Source organism: Tachypleus tridentatus, chromosome 13 (assembly GCF_004210375.1).
Source record: "Tachypleus tridentatus isolate NWPU-2018 chromosome 13, ASM421037v1, whole genome shotgun sequence".
Lineage (NCBI taxonomy): Eukaryota > Metazoa > Arthropoda > Merostomata > Xiphosura > Limulidae > Tachypleus > Tachypleus tridentatus.
In genome coordinates, this window is record NC_134837.1 from 256703673 (window position 1) to 256727337 (window position 23665).

The 23665-nt window shown below is 30.3% G+C and overlaps 1 protein-coding gene across 7 annotated transcripts in view; it reads left to right on the forward strand.

Annotated features, from left to right (window-relative positions):
• Window positions 1-23665, forward strand: part of LOC143240158 (CLIP-associating protein 1-B-like) — a 145198-nt gene that overhangs the window by 79060 nt on the left and 42473 nt on the right. For all 7 annotated transcript variants that reach the window (XR_013021596.1, XM_076482129.1, XM_076482131.1 and 4 more), the window contains 8 exons: window positions 774-911; window positions 2883-3086; window positions 10054-10124; window positions 15320-15439; window positions 16808-16906; window positions 18034-18183; window positions 19092-19175; window positions 22661-22767. Coding sequence is in view for 6 of the 7 variants with exons in the window: in XM_076482129.1 (XP_076338244.1) it covers window positions 774-911; window positions 2883-3086; window positions 10054-10124; window positions 15320-15439; window positions 16808-16906; window positions 18034-18183; window positions 19092-19175; window positions 22661-22767 (973 nt within the window). In the remaining variant the exon portion in view is untranslated. The remainder of the gene's footprint in view (window positions 1-773; window positions 912-2882; window positions 3087-10053; window positions 10125-15319; window positions 15440-16807; window positions 16907-18033; window positions 18184-19091; window positions 19176-22660; window positions 22768-23665) is intronic.

Consider the following 23665-nt stretch of genomic DNA (forward strand, 5'->3'; position numbering starts at 1 on the left):
CAACTGAATACTTAATTTCTTGGTTAGGACATTTTATGTATATGCCTTAAGTATTACATTTTGAATATTTTATTGTTAGGAGAAGCAATTAATCAAAAACTGTGACACTCGCATCTTATCTAATGTTCCATGTTGTTTATAATCCCGCATTTCGAGTATTAATGTTAATTGGACAAAACATTATATAAAACCATGCTCAGCATTCCTACATGAATATGGTTCACTATATAACTGTCTACCATGAGTACAGTGGTAAGTCTATGGATTTAAAATGCTGAAATCAAGGGTTTGATTCTCCTTGGTGGATTTAGCAGATAGCCTGATGTGGCTTTACTATAAGAAAACACACACACACACACACACACACACAACTATATAATTAATTATGTGCATGTTCTACTTTCTGTTCATTAAGAAAAGATGCAGTTTTTATACAAATAATAAAAATATTTTAACTTTGACTTCTGTGTGTTTATTCAAGCAACATTATAATTATATGGAAAGTTGTATATGTATGTTACTAAACATGGGTTAACAAATAAACACATTTAAAACGATTTTTTTAGTTTTTTTAATAATTATCTTTGTTATGATGAGAAAATCACTGTTTTATTTCTACTCTTTTGAACATAAATTTGAAAATAACTGCACTAATTAAGAAAACAAAATTTTCTTTACATATACATATATAGCAGTAAGGTATAATAATTATTTGCTGAATTTTATGTATTTTGTTCATAGGTCAGTATTAAACTATTCTTGTGCTTTTACAGAGTTTGTGTTGAATTTCTAGACCAGCTACTTCACATCTGGCCCACCCATACTTTGGAGAAACACATTGGTATTTTACAAGAAGCTATCAGGAAAGGAATAAGTGATGCTAACCCTGAGGCAAGGGTGTGTTCAAGAAAGTGAGTTCCTATTTTACACACTTCTCTATTGTTTGAAGTACATATAACACTACCTCTCTATTGTATGAAGTAAGTACATATAACACTACTTCTCTATTGTATGAAGTAAGTACATATAACACTACCTCTCTATTGTATGAAGTAAGTACATATAACACTACCTCTCTATTGTATGAAGTAAGTACATATAACACTACCTCTCTATTGTATGAAGTAAGTACATATAACACTACCTCTCTATTGTATGAAGTAAGTACATATAACACTACCTCTCTATTGTATGAAGTAAGTACATATAACACTACCTCTCTATTGTATGAAGTAAGTACATATAACACTACCTCTCTATTGTATGAAGTAAGTACATATAACACTACCTCTCTATTGTATGAAGTAAGTACATATAACACTATCTCTCTATTGTATGAAGTAAGTACATATAACACTACCTCTCTATTGTATGAAGTAAGTACATATAACACTACCTCTCTGTTGTATGAAATAAGTACATATAACACTACCTCTCTGTTGTATGAAGTAAGTACATATAACACTACCTCTCTGTTGTATGAAGTAAGTACATATAACACTATCTCTCTATTGTATGAAGTAAGTACATATAACACTACCTCTCTATTGTATGAAGTAAGTACATATAACACTACCTCTCTATTCTATGAAATAAGTACATATAACACTCTCTCTCTCTATTGTATGAAGTAAGTACATATAACACTACCTCTCTATTGTATGAAATAAGTACATATAACACTACCTCTCTGTTGTATGAAGTAAGTACATATAACACTACTTCTCTATTGTTTGAAGTAAGTACATATAACACTACTTCTCTATTGTATGAAGTAAGTACATATAACACTACCTCTCTATTGTATGAAGTAAGTACATATAACACTACCTCTCTATTGTATGAAGTAAGTACATATAACACTATCTCTCTATTGTATGAAATAAGTACATATAACACTACCTCTCTGTTGTATGAAATAAGTACATATAACACTACCTCTCTGTTGTATGAAGTAAGTACATATAACACTACCTCTCTGTTGTATGAAGTAAGTACATATAACACTATCTCTCTATTGTATGAAATAAGTACATATAACACTACCTCTCTGTTGTATGAAGTAAGTACATATAACACTACCTCTCTGTTGTATGAAGTAAGTACATATAACACTACCTCTCTGTTGTATGAAGTAAGTACATATAACACTACTTCTCTGTTGTATGAAGTAAGTACATATAACACTATCTCTCTGTTGTATGAAGTAAGTATATATAACACTATCTCTGTTGTATGAAGTAAGTACATATAACACTACTTCTCTATTGTATGAAGTAAGTACATATAACACTATCTCTCTGTTGTATGAAGTAAGTACATATAACACTATCTCTCTGTTGTATGAAGTAAGTACATATAACACTACCTCTCTGTTGTATGAAGTAAGTACATATAACGCTTTTAGGTATGGTGAGGTTTCTTAACATATCTAATTTTGTCAATATTTTTCAGTTGAAGTCTTCTTTGTACGTGTTCTGATAAACTTTTATTATATGGGTTCTCTAAAGCATTATAAGTGTTTTTATTGAAGCAGTATGTTGTCAGTGTGAAAGCTTGCATTACTAATGAAAGATTTTCACACCAGTGGTTAAGTTGCTGAGGTTTCTAACAGGTTATATCACTTTTCAGTCTTTAATTTTAATCCTTCTAAAGTTTGAAGGAAGCATTATTCATGGTTCACTAGTTCAACACTTGGATTTTTAAGTTAGCAATAATTCAATTGAAATTAATTGTAGAATTTTCAGTTTTGTATTTTAAAACATATTCAAAGTTTGAGTGGGAAAAAATTTCATGGCTTGAATAAATCAGGATTTATTAATTTTTTTCTAAAATCTATAAATTGCAAAGTGAAAATTAAATAACTCCATGATTGGTTCTAGGGCCTTCTGGGGTTTTGCAGACCATTTCAGAGAACAGGCAGACAGCCTTCTCAGCTCTTTAGATAGTAACAAACAACGTATGATTCAAGATGGTGGTTTATTCTTGACTTGCTCATCTAGTAACAATTCCTTGAGTGGTGCCAGTAAAGGTGGAAATGTTCGTGTTGGTAGCCCTAGTACTTCCGGCTCTGTAGAGAATCTCAGGTGAGGAGGAATCTTTGGTTTTAACATATGATTCTTGAAGATCACCAAGTATCTGCTCCTTAATATACAAATGTGAATCACCCAAATGTTGTGCCATGGAAACACCAGAATATAGCATTGTGTAATCTTACAGGACTCTATGCCCATAATAAAAATAAAAAACTACATTGGAAACTATGTTGGAAGTTCAGGGGTAATGAAATTGTATTTTATCATTATTTCAGTAAAATAAAAGAGAAAGATATTACATATTTTGCCAGGGTAAAAGGTTTTTATTTAGTGCTGTAAATTTCATGAGTTATAAAAAGTATTTTTTGTTTAAACTTGCTTACATTTAAAAGTTCAAGGGACTTCTGTAAATGTTTAAAATTTTAAGGTTCTCAAATGATCAGTGTTGTATAATAAAACAGTTCAGATTTTATTTAAAAACCCAGTCAGTGACCATAAGAGAGACAATACATGTTTCAATGTTGTTAATGTCATCCTCAGGAGTGTGAAAAACAAAAGGTGTGCAACTCGTGAATAAAAAAAATACATTTTACTTTTTTTAAGTATGCAAACTAGCAGTTACACAGCAGTTTTTTTTCGTATGTCACACAGTATTTGTTCTCTTCTGAAGACGATGTCAATGGTATTGAAACATGGCGAGTATCTTTTATGATCACTAATCATTTTTTTATAAATAGAATTTTAATTGTTTTATACAGGGTCGATTATTTTAAATATTTGATATTCTTAAATCTTAAATATATTTATATTCATCCCATGCTTGAGGCTTTAGGATTGTTACATAGCTCTTCCAGTTAGTTTAAAACAGTGATTCTTAACTGCTGGTTGACAGATGTTTTCCACCAATCTGTGGAAATATCCATTAAAGATGGAAAACCATGTTAAAGAAACAATTTTAAAATTTGCATTTTGTATATATCATAAGAAATAGGTGAAAAGGATTATTTCTGTATCAGTTCAACCTTATTACTCTGATATCAAAGCTTCTTGAAGAAGCCCAAGTAAGAAGAAAAAACATTTCCACTGGCCTGTCTGTCCAGGATAACGTTTCCTTCACAGTTGTTGGTAGTTGGACAATGGTCAGTAAGCTTTTTACAAAGATTTTGCTGCTCAGTGGAGAGAAAAAATTTTGGGACCAACTGGTTTAAATATACTTAAAAGAATTATGTTTTAAATTTAAAAAAAAAATTATTCCAAATGTCTTTAGTAAACTATTTTTTATCAGCTTATCGTAAATAAATTTCTTTACAGTCATTATTAATTAATTTGTCCCTATGGTCTTACATTGTTTACTTTTTATATAATTTAATGCGTAAAAGAGCTATATTCTGTTGTCTTAAAACAAAAAGCTAGGCTAGTTATTGATTTTATATATATATATCTTGATAAAAAGTAAAATATTTATAAGTAATTTTGTAAAATATCTGAAATTATCCAGTCCTTTTAAAAATTTGAACTTAATTCTTTTAAATGACTGTAATAATTGGGTATTATGAATGTTGTTCTGTTCATTAAGGGAAGTAACTGTTCTCTGAGATATCCTGAAATCGTAGCAGAACTTAAATGTCATTCAACTGATTTTGTTTGTTTGCTCTTCACTTTTAATAGTTAACCCTTTGTTTGTGGCTTGCGTACATCTACCTATGACCCAGTGCACAAAGATTATCAGATTTTTGCAGCAGGCAACATTCAAGATATTGCTTGCAAAATGTGTTCTCAAACCAAACACAGTTGCGAACATTAACATCATGTGAAGCTAACTGCAGTTGAAGGGTTAATAAAAGCGATGAACAAACAAACGTCAGAAACTGTTGCTTACTTTAAAAAATAGCTGTCACTTGTGTAAATTAATTATATTTGTTTTGCTACAAGGTATTTTTGTTCATTTTCACTTTGTGTCCGTAACAAGTTTTACACGTTAGTGACTTTGTAATAAAGTTACAAATTTTGTTCAAAGCCAGCTTATTTTGTTTCTGTAAAATATTAGTAAGCCTTTCTTGTTATATGAAAGAAGTATTTGGTTTTAAAATATATGTCCAAGAAGGAAAAAAATTATTTTCAGCAGGTTTGATATGAAAATGAATTACTGTTTTATGTCAAAGAAAAAACTTAATTTGTCTGTTGTTTCAGTAGCCTGTTTGTATCAATAAAATTTGAATATCCAACTGTTTTTGTTGTCCATGAAAATCGCACGTGTTAAAAGTTTGCTAATGTGATGCCTCACTGAACTGAACAACTTGTTGAGTTACTGTTATCAGCAGGTTGCATGGACTTTCTCAACTTTTATCCACTCATTGTTCCATATGTTAATTATTTTTTAAATCTTATTATGTGTTCAAATTTCATGTTGGTTGCAGATTGTTTTGTTTTGCAAATGTGTTGTTATTCTTACAATGCTGTTCTTTACCAAAATCTCATGATTAAAAATATTACAGTCAAATCTTGAATATTCAGGGTAATGAAGGTTGCATAAATGACTGGAAAATGCAAGTAATTCATAAACCTCCATTTCTGGAATACATTTATTGTAAGATGCATTAAAATTACATGGTATTTTAGTACTACTTATAAAATAGTCTGTACTTTTTGTTTATTTAGCAGACTTATCTGGATTATTTTTTAATTATTCTTACTTTCCTGGTTGCCATAATGTCATTATAATCAAATCCACGCTGTCTCGTGGACGCCATCTTGTGACGTTTTTTTTACTTTTGCAAATATAATCTGTTTTGTCATTTTTTTTAAGTTCTCTCTTTATGGGAAAAAAACTTCTGCAGAAGTAAGAGGTTTGGTATGGCCTGTAGGTTACTATATCAGAATCCCATCATGCTAACACTTTCAGCTGTTGGAATATTATGATGTATCAGTCAATCCCATTATTTGTTTTCAAAGAGCAGCTTAATAATTGGCTGTGTGTTGTATTGACTAGTGCAGATAACCCTTAAGTAACTCATGAAATTGCACGAACAAACATCAGTCAAAGCATTTTTGTTTAATTTTGTTGTATTATTTCATATGCTTGCATTTCTTTTTCTTGTGAGTACAGAGTAAACTTGCAAATTCCTTTTAGTATTTTACAAGGAATTAATATTATGTCTCATTAATTCTTTTCTGTTGTAATGTAAGTCGTGTCTCTAAACTTTACTATTCATCTCCATTAAAATATTTAATGTTTGGATTTTATATATCAGCTGTGTTCTCAGCAATTTATTAGAAAACTATTTACTTCATTATTGGATTATTAAAAAAATCTTTGGAAGTTATAAATTTCCATACTTCTGTTTTAGATTGCATTGTGTCTGGTTGTTTCTCTTTTCATTCGTATGCTTTTAGTTGTTCACTTTATATCCATTTTCAAAGAGCTTTATTCAACCAATGGAAAAAAAATAAGCATTTTATGTTATAATTTTTATTATAAATTAAAACTGATTATTGTATAATTAAAACTATCATTGTTCATCTCTCTTAAGACTTTGCTAGTAATATTTTAGTGATCCAGTTCCTGTATATTGTTGTAAGGAGCTCAATGCTGTAATATCATATCCCTATAGTGTAATTTGTAATTTCCAACTGATGTATTTGTTAATGTTGTATCTTCAGGATGCAGTTGTTTTTTTTCAAAAATGCAAAAGTTGTTGGGTTGAGCAATTTCACTTTCAGTTGAATCTGAACAAGAATATACATCCCACAGGTCTTGTAATTTTACTCAGTAGACACAAACTGACAGTTCTATTTCCTTTACAATAAAGAGGTGATGAAATGGTTGATGGTTACCTTCTTAATGAACTTTTGTTAGCTTTGTTATGCATAAGACTGAAATAATCCTTAGAGTATATCTAACACTTATCCTAAGATAGTCAACAAAGTGCAGAGATTACGCAGTTGCAGTTAAGAATTTTCTTTCTTTGTTAGTTTACATACATATTGATTAATGGTGAAATAATCCTTAGAGTATATCTAACACTTATCCTAAGATAGTCAACAAAGTGCAGAGATTACGCAGTTGCAGTTAAGTTAGTTTACATACATATTGATTAATGGTGAAATAATCCTTAGAGTATATCTAACACTTATCCTAAGATAGTCAACAAAGTGCAGAGATTACGCAGTTGCAGTTAAGAATTTTCTTTCTTTGTTAGTTTACATACATATTGATTAATGGTGAAATAATCATATATCTAACACTTATCCTAAGATAGTCAACAAAGTGCAGAGATTACGCAGTTGCAGTTAAGAATTTTCTTTCTTTGTTAGTTTACATACATATTGATTAATGGTGAAATAATCATTCAAAGTGAATGAAATCAGAATGTAGCTGGCTAGCATCTTTTTCCATATGCCCAGAGACGTTTAGGTACTAGGGTGATTGAAAATGCATCGACTTGCTATATATCGTGGACATATTTGATATGTCACTATCAAATAATTGTGCTTCATGTTGCTGTTCTTTGATATGTGTAGAGATTTTCATAGATAAAAGGCTGGGATATTAAAATCTGGCTTTATAAGTTAAACAGATATTTTGATTTGTAATTCAGAGTTGTTTCATTTACTTGTGCAACAATATACTAACTCTGTTCAAAACATTTTTTTATTTGTTGATTCATTGGCATTGAAACTGTTTTGTTTATTAAGTTGAAATTTTCTTTTGTATAAAGTTGTTTCTGAAAGGTAGTATTTTAGTTTATTTGTTGTTGTGTATTTTCAATTATTTGGTAAATAAATTATTTTTTCATTTATTTATTTTTTTGTTTTGTACTTTTCTCTCACACTTCTTTAAGATAAATCTTTTTAATATTCCTTTGAAAGCAAATCACTAAATTGTTTACTCTTTGTTAAAAATATTTATGAAACAAATCAACACTAGCAACATTTCATGTGCAACTGATAATATATGGACAGTATTGGTACTGAATAAAAATACAAAATTACAAACTCAGATATATTAGCTTCACAAAATACATGTACAACACAAACCCTCTATCTATTGTTATAATAATAATAATACTCAACATATGTCTTTCCCAAAATGTGCATGCACACACTTTGTTTTAACATAAGTAAACAATAGGTGGATGTAAATATACTTTTTGCAGATATTTTGTACACCAACATATTAAAAGCTTGTTACAAGTTAGAGTTAATTTATTTGTTTATTGAATATGAAATTAATTAATCAGGACTTAACTACCGTTAGGCCTAAGACAAGTGAACTTGCAGATTTTGGTATCTATAATTAGAATTCTTTTTCATTATTCTAGAAATACTGCATTTAAAGATACTTGACTGCACATGTATTGTGACAAATACTTTTGAATAGTTAACAACTTAATGCTGTTTTATTCTGGCTCATATATAGTCTAAATGTAGGATTTGATAACTTAAGTACTGGTGACAGTTACTTATTGATTAAAAAATTTCAGTAAAATAATAAGTGGAAATAAAAGCAAATGTTAAAAACAAATTTGACAGTCTGCTGTTATTGTATGTTTTATCCTAAATTTTTGTTAAAATACTTAATAGGCTCATGATTAATTAATAGTACAATGTCTAGGTTTTATATTGTAAAGAAAACTGACCGGACTAAAAAAACAATAGCATTGAGATAATTAACTTGTACACAGTATGTACTCTCCATAAAATAATGAATATGAGAGGAGTTTTGGTATTGGTTAACAACCATACACATGTAATATAGCTCAAATATTTTCCATTATTTCTAATTTTGTTATTACACATAATCACTGGAGGCAAAAAAGGTTTCAGTTTTTGTTTTTTTTATTACGTAACTAATAAGCCTTTCATTACCCATTTGTTATTTTGTTATCAGAAGTTTTTAATTATGTGGAAATTTTGTTTTGGTACAGTTTTTGGTTTTTTTTCCAGCAAGGTGCCTATAAAACTAAAAACCCTGCAAAGAAATATTCAAATTGTAAATTTAATAAGGTGATGTACCCTTTACAGGAATCCACTAGTAAGTTTAATTTTTGTGGTATATAATATTTCAACAGTTTTATCCTGATTTCTAAACACACAGCTTTGCGTAATATGTTTTAAAAAATATTGGCTTACTTACAAACATCAGGCCACCTCAGTATTTCAGTGACAAATATGAATGTACATTTTGTTCAGTGAAGGCTCTGGTAAGATTGCAAAAGTTTGAAAATAAAAGTATTTAGCATAAAAAGTCTGTGTATAGTTCTACATATTAAATCACCTATGTTCCAGTCTTAACACTCCTACGAAAAGACGTTTCTAGTCCTAATTTCTCCAAGCCCGTTCCCCTGGCTGTGGTTTTGCTAGATAGTAGATAGGAACAGTGGGAATCTCGTTAATCCATTCATTAATAGATTTAAATGGCAATTTCATTTAAATACAAAATTATTAGCCTAATATTAATAACCTTTCAAGTTGCTCTGGGGCCTATTAGGCCCCACTTTTCGTAGGAGTGTTAAACAGGATAATATTCCCATTACCTGTGGGATTGTGCTTTTTACACTGAAAATATGTTAGATTAGAATCAATGTAAACATCTGACTTATACTCTACTTTTTGTTCAGTATAGAAACTGTAAGTTTTGAATAATGTTACTGATTTAGCCAGTTTGGTAACAGTGCTTGATGTTTTTTCCCCCTGGTTAACATTGTATATATGATTTTTTAAAATGATGTTCAGCAACAGGAAAAACATTTTTACTGCACCAATTTAAAAACCTTCATAAATATTTCTTACAATGAAAGAGCTTGTATTTTTAAAAAAGAAAATAGTTTCCATTGTTAACTTTTATAAAATTGTAATTATGAGTTCAGTTGGTTAAAAACGAGTTTTTAATCTAAATAAAATTACATCAACTTAGTATTTGATGAAAATATGACATGAAGCATACTGTATGTAGTAATGCTGAAAATTCTAAAGCATTCTTATAATATTTCAAGTTCTTTTTTATTTTTGAAATTAGTCAAATGCCAGCAGGTGGCTCAAGCAGAAGATCTGGTATTCCAATCTCTAATGCCCTACAGTGTGATCCAAGTAAGTTTTGTCTTTGTACGTAGGTGAAGCATGAGAACCAAAGTCAGTATCCTTAATAGTTGAAATTAAAGACGGTGTTACTTACCTTATTGATTTCAAAAGAAAGCATGCCTGTAACAGGACTGAGAAAATGGATGGGAGTCTGAGTTCTCAACATGTGAAAATATAATAAAGTTTATCTCTCACGAAACAAGAAAATTTATGTATAGTACTTTTGAAGAGTTAAAAGTTTAATGTTTTTTTATTCTGGCTCGTGTGTATTCCAAGCAAAAGGACTTGACAACATACACTAATAACATGCTAAGAGCAGAAGCTTCACCAAACTCTCAAAATTTTTCTCGCTTTATAACCATGCAACACAGCTATTAAAAATTCACCTAAGCTAGTTGTTAACATTTCCACAAGAATAAAGCATGTATTACAAGTGAAACTGATATCTATCTGTTCAGAACACAATGCAACATATTCATCATTTTACAGATACAAACATTGACTTTCTGTTAAATAATGACTATATATAACGAAACATTAGCGAACTATTAATACATCCTGAAGGAGAGGTTGTAACAGGTGTGTGTTGGTGGAGGGGTCTGGTTTTTTATATGATAACTCTGTAACCAAACAAAATTCAAGGCTAAAAATATTATGGTGAGTAAATAACACTATGTTATACAAATTTTGTTCCTGGATAGTGTGTGTTATTTCTTAATTGCTTATGTTGTAAAAGTGCAGAAAATGGTCATTATTCCCTTCAAACTTTGCTTTTGTGACCTGGATAATGAAATTTAGAAATTAACCTATTTTCCATGTAAAAATGGGCAAATTTACACATTTTCATTTACATAAGGTCTGAATAAAACAACAAATTAATCAAGATTAGCATGTATTTATACTAAAGTTATACAAAAATGTTTAGAAGTGAGTAGTTGTTTGAGATTTGCAACTGTAATGTAAATCACTTTCACTTATCAGGCCTCAGATGTAGTCTCCCATTCTAATGTGGAGATAATATTTTTAATCCCTAATATCACATCCATTCTGCAACCAATGAAACAAGGAGTAAAAAAGAGATTAAAGTCTTACTATACAAGAAATGTCTATCAACATGCAACCCAAGTATATACTTCAGTGTTTTGGAAAGCTTATAACATTAAGGACTGTATTAATATCATCAAATTGTCATGAGACAAGGTGAATTAATCTACCATAAATATATGCTGGCATCATCTTTGTCCTCTCTATGTTTCATTTTTTAGTATAAATTTAAACAATCCATGTTTTCTATATATTCAGTATCTCGTGATGAAAAATACCAGGTGAAATCCAGCTTTTAAAAAAATGGCTAAGGACACCCAGGCTTGCCCTGGCTCAATTACATAACTGGTTAAAAAACAGTAAAGTGTAAGGAAAAAAGCATATGTAAAGTTCATAGATAAAGAATTCTTCTCTGTGGCTCATTTGTCAGATTTTTTTGAAGAGCAGTATGTAGTCAAAAGAGCTTACAAAAGTTAAAGTTATGGAATGACAAATTTATAAAATTCAGAATTTCAGGATCTCAATGCTTCAAGGCTAACACATGCATGCAATTATCAAACCAAAATCTGTCTGTATGAAAAACTTAAGATTTCTCCATCACAGCCATGATTTAACCCCTAGAACTTTCAGTGGCATATTTATGGATTCCATTGGCTTTTTAAACACGTTATTTCTGTAAATGTTTTCTGTAGCAACTTACATGTATGGGACTTTTATAGTTACAAAAAAGTGAATAAAGAATATTGTCAACATTGCAGTTGATCCCACTTCATAACTGCTCGAGTCTCCCGTGTATTTACATCGAGAAAATGAGTGATTCCACCAACCCACTTGTGCATGTGGATTTTAATGAAGATATTGTAACAAGTAAAAATATAAAATACTCAATATGATGCAGTATTCAAATCCCACAGGTAGTAAAGTGAGTTGATAGTGTATGGATAACAAGATTTTATATCGTTAAACATATACAATGACTGTAATTACACCTGTATTTTTTCATACAAGTAAATCATCGAGACAAAAATTATATATTCTGATTATGAATGACCATTACTGTTGAATAACATTACACAGTCCCAGATTAAACTTTTTTTTTTAAAATACACATGCATGTATACATAATGATTAAACCCTTGACCATTTATAATAGGGAGTTTAAAACCCTTTTTTTATTTATTTATAAATTAAACATTTACTTTTCAACAATATGCGAACTTGATGTTCTAATTGACAGTTTGTTTTTACACATGTATATGAATAGGGTTAATTATACCATACAAAAATAATTAGCATATAATAATGCAATGACATCACTGTGCTATATGCTGTGGCACTAAAGGTGTCAAGTGTAATAAACATATATTTTGTTCATGGCAAATTCCCAACCATTCAGTACAATACCACAATGGGCCCTTTTATAGCTGAAGAAACATATTGCAGCTCTTATCAAGAAATAGTAATTATATGATGATATTTAATATGTTGACTTCTAAGCCTATTTTGCTGATATTTTCCAGGGTCCCACAAGTCATTTTACAATTACTTTTTTTTTACAAAGAGTATATATGTAGGCATCGTGTCTCAGCCAATAAGTGACCCTTTGAAAAGAAAATAGAGCACAACTCACTGGTGGGTTGTGTGGATTATCACATCTCACCAGTGGGTCGTGTGGGAGCCAATGTGTTAAAATTTAAAGTAAAAAAACACAACAGTTTGAAAAAGAAAGCCCTAAAAGCTTTCTATGAATGTGGAAAAACGTGCACAGTAGGTCATTTGGAACAGCACTAAGCTCTGAAATCATATCCTGTGTTAATCCAGATCAGGATATTGTAGCAAAGTGAAGCTGGAGCAAAAGAGATTCCTTTGGCTTCAATAACTACTGTAACAGAGTAAGCATATTTCCTGGTATCATTAAAAAGTCCTAAACAAGAATACAAGGGCTCACAAGCTCTCAGCCAAAGTTAGAAATTAATGGTTGTGTTCCTGATAAAAATGGCTATGTAAACTGTAATTGGAACAACATATCTGTCTGGCACTATGATAGTTTTAGTAAATGCTAGTTCTTTTGGTCTACTTATATGGTTCATGGGTCTGGCATGGCCTAGCACGTAAGGCGTGCGACTAGTAATTTGAGTAACTTTTTTTTTTTTTGCTCGCCCTCCCAGCCATGGGGGTGTTATAATGTGACGGTCAATCCCAGTATTTGTTGGTAAAAGAGTAGCCCAAGAGTTGGCAGTGGATGGTTGTGACTAGCTGCCTTCCCTCTAGTCTTACACTGCTAAATTAGGGACGGCTTGGTGCAGTGGGCTAACAACCTGCTCACTTAAATACTTGTTGAAGAATCCGCAAGTGATTGCGGCCCTATGTTCCTAGATGGAATCTAATGGTGATAACTAACTAACTATATGGTCCATGTCTAATGAGAGTCCTAATATTAGTTTATCTGGATGTTAAGTCTAAGATTCACCTATCACTGTTTTAAAAAAAAAAATCTGTTACAGAAGATATTTTGGGATTGGTCAGGACTCAATAATTGTGATCAGTAGATTGATTATAATCAATATTGGAAACAGTATTTTCTAAAACTGCACAGGATCTGAATCACTGTTCTTAGAAAGTTAGGTTAATCCTCAGTAACTCCTATCCACTTTCTTATGTTAAGTAAGTATGCTTATCTAATAGTTTTAATCAGAAAATCAGCTAAGCACAAATTTTAAAATGGCAGTTTAGGGACATGATGCAAACTTTCTATCATAACTAGACATTCTGTGGTATTATAATCCACACAAGAAATTATTTGTGCCTGACTGTGAATCTAAGAGTTTGTGGTGAGCATCACATTGCACTTTCTTACCCCTCTCAACTCATTGACCCATGTTACACATTGTCAACAGACCAATTATTTGGATAGCCTGGCACATACGAGTGGCTGGGGCACTTAACTCCAAATCACTCATTGAATCCTTGTTCCATCAAACATTCTTGCCCTTTCAACCATGGGACCATTTTTATGGTGTGGTCAATCCCATTCTTTATTGGTAAAAGAGTTGGCAGTGGGTGGTAATGACTATGTGCCTTCACTTTAGTTTTATGCTGCTAATTTAGGGAGGGCTAGTGTAAATAACTCTCGTATAGCTTTGTACGAAATTCAAAACAAAACAAACCATTTAGTTGAAATTATTTATTAGGTCTTATTGATATTCCCTGCAAAATTGTTAAATAAAATAGTTTTATATCCCTTTTGTAAAATAAAGAATGTCTAATAATTTCTTCAATTTTCTCAAAGATGAATTGTATTTTTCTTTTTAATTATTTCCAAAACAACCTAAATGAATCATCATAATCCATTGTTTCACAAGTAAAATAATATCATAGATAGCCTGAAATAAATTACCCTTTTATTTTTTTGTATCTCATTTGGGTTCCATAATTTGCCAATCTTCCAAAAGAAGCTATTTTGATATTGACCTCAAACAGTGGTTCATTTTTCTCTACAGTTAACATTATGCTATTCTTCTGAAGTTTCTCTTCCCTTAGAAACATTGCAAAGATACATGATTTTTTTTTCGACTGAGAAAATAAGACATTCTGTTCTAAAATGGTTATGTAATTATGCTAGTCTAGTTGAGTGAATTTGTCTGAAGGTGTACATACTGATTCCAAAGGGACTTCCCACAAAATTTAATTTTGAGTCTTGAAATATAAACCATGCATTCTCATTAATAAACCTATTTATATTGCATTATAACCTTTCTAATGGTGTAATCTGTTTGTAAGACACTTGGTGGATTTTTTCCTTTTTAACATGCCTCATTGCAGTACTTGAGGGGGGGAAAAAACGTTCAATCTAGATGTAATTTGTATAAAATTAATTTTAATTATATTTCTTATAATAATTATTTTAATGAAGAATTTCTGTTTTATAAACAAACATTAAACTTAAACAAAATACAAAGTATTACATTGCAGTGATATAATAATATTCCCACTTGATAAAATAATTCAGAAGAAACTTTAAAAAGAAATTCACAATAAATATGATGGGTCTGGTTTTATCTTCTACTTTTAAATTAACTTCATGTAGGACTTACTTATATCTCTTAGCAATTTATTTCTTTTTGTATTTGTGAATATTTGATTATCTTTCTTCCCAAAAGGCTATGTTCCTTCCACTTTCCGTTCAAACAGTGCCATTGATGTGGCAGCAGCAAAGCGAGCAAAGATTCGAGCCTATGGCACAATAACTCAACCTGTTCGTGGTTCTGCGGCCTCACTAGGTAAGGCCATTTCAGTTTTGACTGATATTAAAAATTGTACCTTTTATCCAGGGAATTAAAACATGGTTAAAGAATTAATAATTTTATTTTAAGTTTACTTACTGTTAATGCTGTAAATTGTAATAAAATATGATTACACATATGTTTTATACAAGTTTATTTTTATAATTTTGATTCACTAAATTAGTATATGTATTGGTATATAATGTGGTCTTCTGTAGCTTTCTTAAAACAAATTACTTTAGTAATCACTTTTTTAACTTTTATTTGCCACAAAATAGAAGATAGCATGCAGTGCCCATTTCTCAACTACTTCCACGGTTTCCTTTCTCAGTTGATATGTGACTTGGTGAATTTTTAATACATCTGTCTTTTTCTGTCTTTATTTTGATAATATTGTGTTTATTTTTTTCTATGAAATTGCTATTTAAAAAAAATAAATTCAAACATAAACTATTGGATGTTGCACATATATGTAATTCAGGTTTTAAATAGTGTACTAACTTACCAAAGAACTTTACATGTAAAGTTTGTAGTTTCACTTTTATAATATTTGCTTATATTCCTAAATAAAGAAACACCCTCCATACAAAATATTAAAAGGTTTATCAGAACCTGAAATAATAATGTTTAAATATGAGTGTTTAGCACTTTGATCAACTAATATTATATCAGCTAAACTTGTATAATGAGAAAAACATGAAATGTAAGAAAATATTTACATCATAAACAATGTTTAAGTAATTGGTTTCAACATTTCTAACTAATGTCTTCAATATTTTAAGATTTTATTAAATTCAACTGTAGGAATATTTAGTATATATTGTTTCAGGTCATCGACCTCTTCAGTAAAACACACTTTCCTGTTTCTTTAGGTAATTAAGAATACAAATGAAGATTTGTGTTACTTTTTACTAAATCTGATAATATTGTTATCTCAAGGGTGTATATGCATGTTATTTATCCATATGTAAAAATGTTCCTTACATGTTAACCTTCAAATGCATCTTAATATAGTTTATAGTTGTGTATGTGTGAGTTGTTATAGTAAAGCGACATCAGACTATCTGCAGAGTCCACATTGTTTATAGAGAATACTTATAATTTGTTTAGATTTTTTTACACAAGTTCTCAGGCATACTAATGTACATCTTTAAAATGCATTTTTGTTGTCAAGACGTACAGATAAAACTACTTTTTCTTTACAAATGCATGCACCTGATGTGAATGTTTAAAAAAACAAATTTTAAACATGTTTTTAAAACATTGCACTAGTTATTGTACAAAATGGAATGTCCCAACTTTGTTAATTAAAATATCTAATTTAATTGAAATCTGTGCTTGAAGAATGTGCTTGTTTGTTTTTAGCAAAGCACAATTCTCGGGGAGGTGATAACAACATTGTAGCACTAACTTCACCAGAAAGATTAGGTCGTCCAAAATCAAAAGGAGTTTCTCAGTCTCAGCGTAAGTTATTGTCTCAAGTCACTGTTAGATGTAATATTCATGATAAAGTTAAATTGGTTTTTAATAAATCTGATTCTTAAAGTAAGTTACCTCCATTATCCATTCATGTTTTCTCTTTACATATTTTGCAAAATCTTTAAATGTTTGCATTAGGTTGAAATAATTTTTACATCAGAAAAATGTTGATAAAATTTTAGGAAACTCTTTCTAATAATGTATAAACTGTTGAAAGTTAGTATTTCATCATTGATTTTCTGTAATTAAAGATATAAAAGTATATTAAATTATATTAGTAAGGATTGTCTATTAAGTAAGGTACTCAAGAAAAATAACAAATATTTTGATGTCTTTCAAAATTTACTTATTTTATAACTAAAAAAGGGCTTGGTAACTAAGGCTCTCAACTGCTCTCAACTTACAATCAGTGGTCTTGAGAGCATTATAAAGTAACAATCCATCCCACTTTTTGTTGATAAAAAGTTACCCAAAAGTTAGCAGTAGCTGGTGTGGACTGTCTGCCATCCCCTTAGTCTAACATCTAAATTTGGAATGGTTAGCACAGATAGCCATCAAATATCTTTTTACAAAATTTAACAAACAGACAAAATATAACTAAAAGTAAGTCATCAACAGTATCAAGTGATAGCTACTGGTAGGCATTTAATTAATGTTGAATTTCATGTTAAGTTATTAGATATTATGCATATTGTTATCTGTTTGTACAGTTATTAGTTACAGATTAATGTAATAATCTGTATAATATTTATTTCATGAAAAGGTCTGATAACCATTTAATAACTAATAGAAGGTAGAAGTTGTTTATGAGCCTAAAGGCGAGAGGAATGTGTTTATTATATAATGAAATTATACAACTAAGAGTTTTAGTTTTAGTAAAGAAATGTATGGAAACAAATTCACTATTACTTTTGAAAATGCATGGATGTCTAAATAATTTTAAATATAATCATATTAACTTGTATCCAGTTGGCCAGACATTTTTTTTATTCAAGACTTAGTTTTGAAGCAGTATTATTTAGTACTTAATTTTTTAAACATATATACCCTTATCTTCCGTTATCAAGTATTGAACCTAAACTCCTCATATTAACATACTTTGTACATTCCAGCAAGCAGTCGTTCAGGGTCTCCATCCTCCAGACTCAGTTACAACACTTATCAAGAAATCAGTTCTTCTGGTCGAGTACGAAGAAAGTCTGGAATCCCACTGACTACAGGTACAAGCAGAGAAACAAGTCCTGCTCGATCACTTCATGGAGGTATTATTCCTTTAGTTGTCTTATTTTCTGTTGGTTATTATACTTTATTTTATATATTTTTTCATTTCTCTATTTAATGCAGCAATGAAAATAGAAATACCATGTAGATTGTATTTAATATTGAAAGAAAAGGAATTTGTTACTGTAAACAAAATTAAACATCAATATATATAAATAATAATTTACTTTTAAAAATAGATATTTCAGTCAAAGAAATTGCATGTTTTAAATATGTTTCTTGAAACAGCATTTAAAAGATACTGGGTAAGAAGATCCAGTGATGAAGTGTTGCAACTTAAAACTTACATTAATTAAATATAAGTGAAGTAATTAATTTTTTAAATATAAAAATGAAATTATAATATTTTTGCTTTTCTTTTATTAACACTTTTTTGCTTTAGCTGGACACTTTCAAGTTATGCTGTTTTTGAAAAGGATACAGAAATATTTGTCATTTATTTTGTGTGAAAAACATTATTTTGAAATATGAAAATGCAACATTTAATGACCTATAAAGCTGTAGATCTAGTATTGTTACATAGGTTTAATAGCATGAACGTTTCTGTTAAAGAAAAATACAAGTGGAAATACGTGAAAAACTGGTTTTCAATTTTGTAAGTGAGTATAGCACAAGTGCTGCTATATTTTATGTTCAACTAAGTAATTTGTTCAAGTTGATTAAGTATGTAAAGCTGTAATGCTGGTGTAATTTCTGTTGGAGAAACGGTTTATTCAAGTTTTTAAAGTGTGTTTTGCATTACTACTTTAATATTTTTGTTTACTGAGATTATTTATGTCTGCTCAGTTTGTTTTTCATTCACAAATTTGTTTGTAAAACTTATAAAAAGTTAGTTTATAACTTGTACCAAAAGTATTACATCTGTTTCTGATAATTTATGATGTATCAGGTCATGAAAGAAGACCAAGTGGAACGTATCGATCACGTCCATTTATAGGTGCAGGAGAGAGATATCATCCTACAACAATCACAAGTAGGTAGAGTATAATTTTGAGAAGAAAAACATTATACAAATATAATGTTAATAATTAAAATATAAATATAATATTAAATAAGTAAAAGTTTTAATAGTACATAATAAATATCTAAATGAGACTGTGTCCTCAGTATGAAAATAACAATAAAATATTGTTTTATTAATACTTTTACTGTATAAAAATAAAATACTGTGATTCTTCATCCTTATTTAAGGACCAAAGGTAAGTGTAGTTAATAGATGGTGTGAAATTTTTTAAATTGTATGTCAATTTTGAAATTATAGATAGGTCTAAACTCATGCAGAATACAGGTCCACAATCCCTTTTTTAAAACTCTTGGGGCCAGTTGTGTTTCTTAATTTGGAATTTTTCAGATTTTAGAAGAAATGTATCACCCCAGTATGGTCCAGGACAGCACCTAATAATCATGTACAGTGGTAGTTCCGACACCATTTTCTTCAGTAAGATGTAGCATAGACACATTCAGATCAACCTTTTACAATAACCCCACTTTCTGTATTATTGATAAACATCAGATGCTTCCTTTTCTCACTGTTACCCATAGGGGTCTCTGCAGCTCTTTTTGACATTTTCATAATGAAATTAAACACAAAGTCACAAAATAAAAAGCAGAAAAAAATATCAGTGAACAGCAGACACACGTGTGACCAGTAGAAGCACTGAGACACAACTGATGCATCTGTCAGACTGCTGGGCAGCTGGGCCACATCACACCTGACTGACGTGGGTCAAGTGGGTGTGGAGTTGGGTCAGCTGTTTTACTGATGCTCCACAAAAACACTTCAGTTTTCAGAGCTTTTTGAATTTCAGAACTTCATATATATGGGGTTCTGGACCTGTATCACTCTTCTGATGATGGTGCAGTAAGATGTTGAAACGTGTAGTGTATGAGACTGTTCTCAGTCTGACATTATTTTATTTTTGTACAGTAAAAGTATTAAGTAAAACAATTTTTTATTGTATTTTGAAACAGATGACAGTCTTACTTAAATAGTTATTGTGTACTATTAAAAACTGGTTTTACTTCTTTGTTACATCTGTATGAAAACTTACAAAAACATTGTCCTGGTTGTAATATTATATCTATTTGGTAGCTTAAAATAGGTTTTCTACATTACCTCACCTGCAAGCTGCTAAGAAAAACCATTATACTCATATAATGCACTTCTGAAAAATTGTGTATCAAAATATGTTATAATGTGAATGCCCTTTCCAAATCATGTCAGTGGGGTGAAGAGAGAGTGTACACATTGAAACCCAAAAGAAAATTAACATGTTTTGATAAGATTAAGTCAGAGGAAACTAGTGGAGGTCCAAAGAAATTCTAACATCCAGATAAAATTTCTGATCTTGGTGTAAGGGTATTAGCATCATAACAACTGTTGTTATAACAACCAGTTTATATAAATGATGTTTCTACTCTCTTTATTATGTCCCAGTCAGCCTGATGAGGAAATCATATTGTTAGGAATGGATTTGTAATACTATTAATCACTCATCTTGTTCTTGGAAAACCCTAAGGGGTTGAATAAAATATGTAATGTTAAATATATAATAGGCCTAATACTAATGTCTTATGAAATATAGTTAATTATATATTAAAAAGGCTTGAAAACTTATGTCTTTAACTCATAAAAATTAGGACTCTCAGCAGATAGCCCGATGTCGCTTTCCTATAAGAAAATACACACACACTCACCAGATAGTATGTAATCTTTGCACCAAACTCAACTAAGAAATGTATTTGGAAGGTATGGTTTGCATCAAAAAAGTGAATATTCTGGTTAAAAGAGTACTTTGCATTCCTAACATACAAATATCAAGACTTGTGAATTCAGAACTCTGTGTTTTTTTTATTACAGAGAGTTGAGTACTTTATGTTAAAAAAATTTTAAGCTTGCAAATGTGCAAGTTGAATGATAGCCACAGCTGATATAGTCTTGGTGGAAGAGAATGTATCATAACTACATTTTGACATTGTTTGGTGTTTCATAGATAGTGTGATGCCACCAAAAATTGGTATGTAGTAGCTCTCTTTAACACCAACATTTGTGCACTCAGATCATAAATATCTGTTTGGATCAAGATATAGAATTTTCAAAATGGAGATGCTCTTTTTATGTAAAGTCAAAACGGGGAAATATGCAAAATATGGGGCATCACAACCATTCAATCTGCAACAAGTTTTAACCAAGTTGTGATAAGCAAAGTATAGCATCTTCTAAAAGGTGAGAATCTACAAATCCAAAGATCAATGGTAATACCTGTTGATGTGTTTTAGATCACAACAAGTAACACGATCAAGAAGGATCTCTGTTTTGTAACAAGACTAACAGGATATTGGAGAAGGATCTCTGTTTTGTAACAAAACTAACAGGATATTGGAGAAGGATCTCTGTTTTGTAACAAGACTAACAGGATATTGGAGAAGGATCTCTGTTTTGTAACAAGACTAACAGGATATTGGAGAAGGATCTCTGTTTTGTAACAAGACTAACAGGATATTGGAGAAGGATCTCTGTTTTGTAACAAAACTAACAGGATATTGGAGAAGGATCTCTGTTTTGTAACAAAACTAACAGGGTATTGGAGAAGGATCTCTGTTTTGTAACAAAACTAACAGGATATTGGAGAAGGATCTCTGTTTTGTAACAAGACTAACAGGATATTGGAGAAGGATCTCTGTTTTGTAACAAGACTAACAGGATATTGGAGAAGGATCTCTGTTTTGTAACAAGACTAACAGGATATTGGAGAAGGATTCTGTTTTGTAACAAAACTAACAGGATATTGGAGAAGGATCTCTGTTTTGTAACAAAACTAACAGGGTATTGGAGAAGGATCTCTGTTTTGTAACAAAACTAACAGGATATTGGAGAAGGATCTCTGTTTTGTAACAAAACTAACAGGGTATTGGAGAAGGATCTCTGTTTTGTAACAAAACTAACAGGATATTGGAGAAGGATCTCTGTTTTGTAACAAGACTAACAGGATATTGGCTTCTAGCCATACCTTTCATTCAACTGTTACATACCTCAAACATTTGAGTATGAGACAGGTATTCATATGAATACCTGTTGGGTCAGATTGTTGAAATAGACTCTGGGAAACCATCATCTTCATCCAATAGATAGTTTAAGAAAACCGTGTTGAAAGGAGAAACGTGCATTGGATATAAAATACTTACAGCAGGTTCTTTTGCAGTGAAAACAACAATGTATGTTGTCAAGATGCTTGGTTATCTGAAAGAACATGACCAGATGTAGTGACATGAATTGTAATGATGAGGTGAGGCTCCAAGAGAATTTTGGTATAATGGACTAAATGTTCTTTATAATGCTGAGTGTTTCATTTATTATATGTTCATGTTTGTTAATCATCAATAAAATAAAAGCTATGACTTTAGTATCTATTGAAAGGAATGCTGATAAACTGATATTTTTTTTAATTTTTTGAATAGCTTCAACACCTGTTATGGCAGAAAAAATTCTTCAGCAAAGTAAAGAAGCAGAAGCTGCAATGGCTGATGCTTTAGTGAGTGATGGATTCAACTTTGACCCTTGCCTTGTAAGTCATTTCATATTTTATGATCATTTTACTTTAAATCCAACAACAAAAATTTTCTTACATCTCATATTTACTTAGTGATTGTTCTTTTTTCAACTCTGAGAAAATTAGTAGAAGTTCAGATTTTATTAATTTTTAATATGTTATTCAGCTTTATTATTTAGCAGTTGTTTCTAATTAATAAATTTGTTCCAGTAATCTTAATTGGCCAGATCTAATGTTTATTGTAGTTGTTGTGTGTAAAATAATTACATTATGATTATTTGTGATGGATTTGGCTGGATAACAGTTGTACTGTATAACCTGTAGAAGTAGAATCACGGTTTTTATCTTGTTCTGCATATCGTATTAACCCTGTCACTTTGGGCACCAACCTTGTGATTCCAAAATAACTACCAGTGCCCTTACATGTTTTGTGTATCTTCACAAAATCTGTCAAGTTTTCAATGAACATTACGAATCTTTCGTACACAAAAAAAATCTTGATTTTTTTTATTGATTATTAATTATTTTCACTGAAGATATGTCTCGGACCAGCCAACGCTCTCATTCCATATGTTCAAAGTTAAAGTGATTTTCATGTTAAAATTAAAAATACTTTTCTTTATCAGAAAATTATCAAATTTTATTTATATAATCTCTAAAATCTCCTAAATAGAAATAAACATTCTTTTCAATAAAACATTATATTTTGTGTGTTATTTTTCTACCCTTAAGTTATATGCATTCTGTCAAGTTTACCAATCTTCTAACCACAAGAAATAAATCAGAATCACCCTTTTTTATTCCTAGAACAATGGCAAATTGTAATAGAAAACCACAACTGTTTATTCCAAATGGTTTATAGCTTGTAATAGTATACATATATTTATACTTAATGTTTTCTGACCCATGTCTA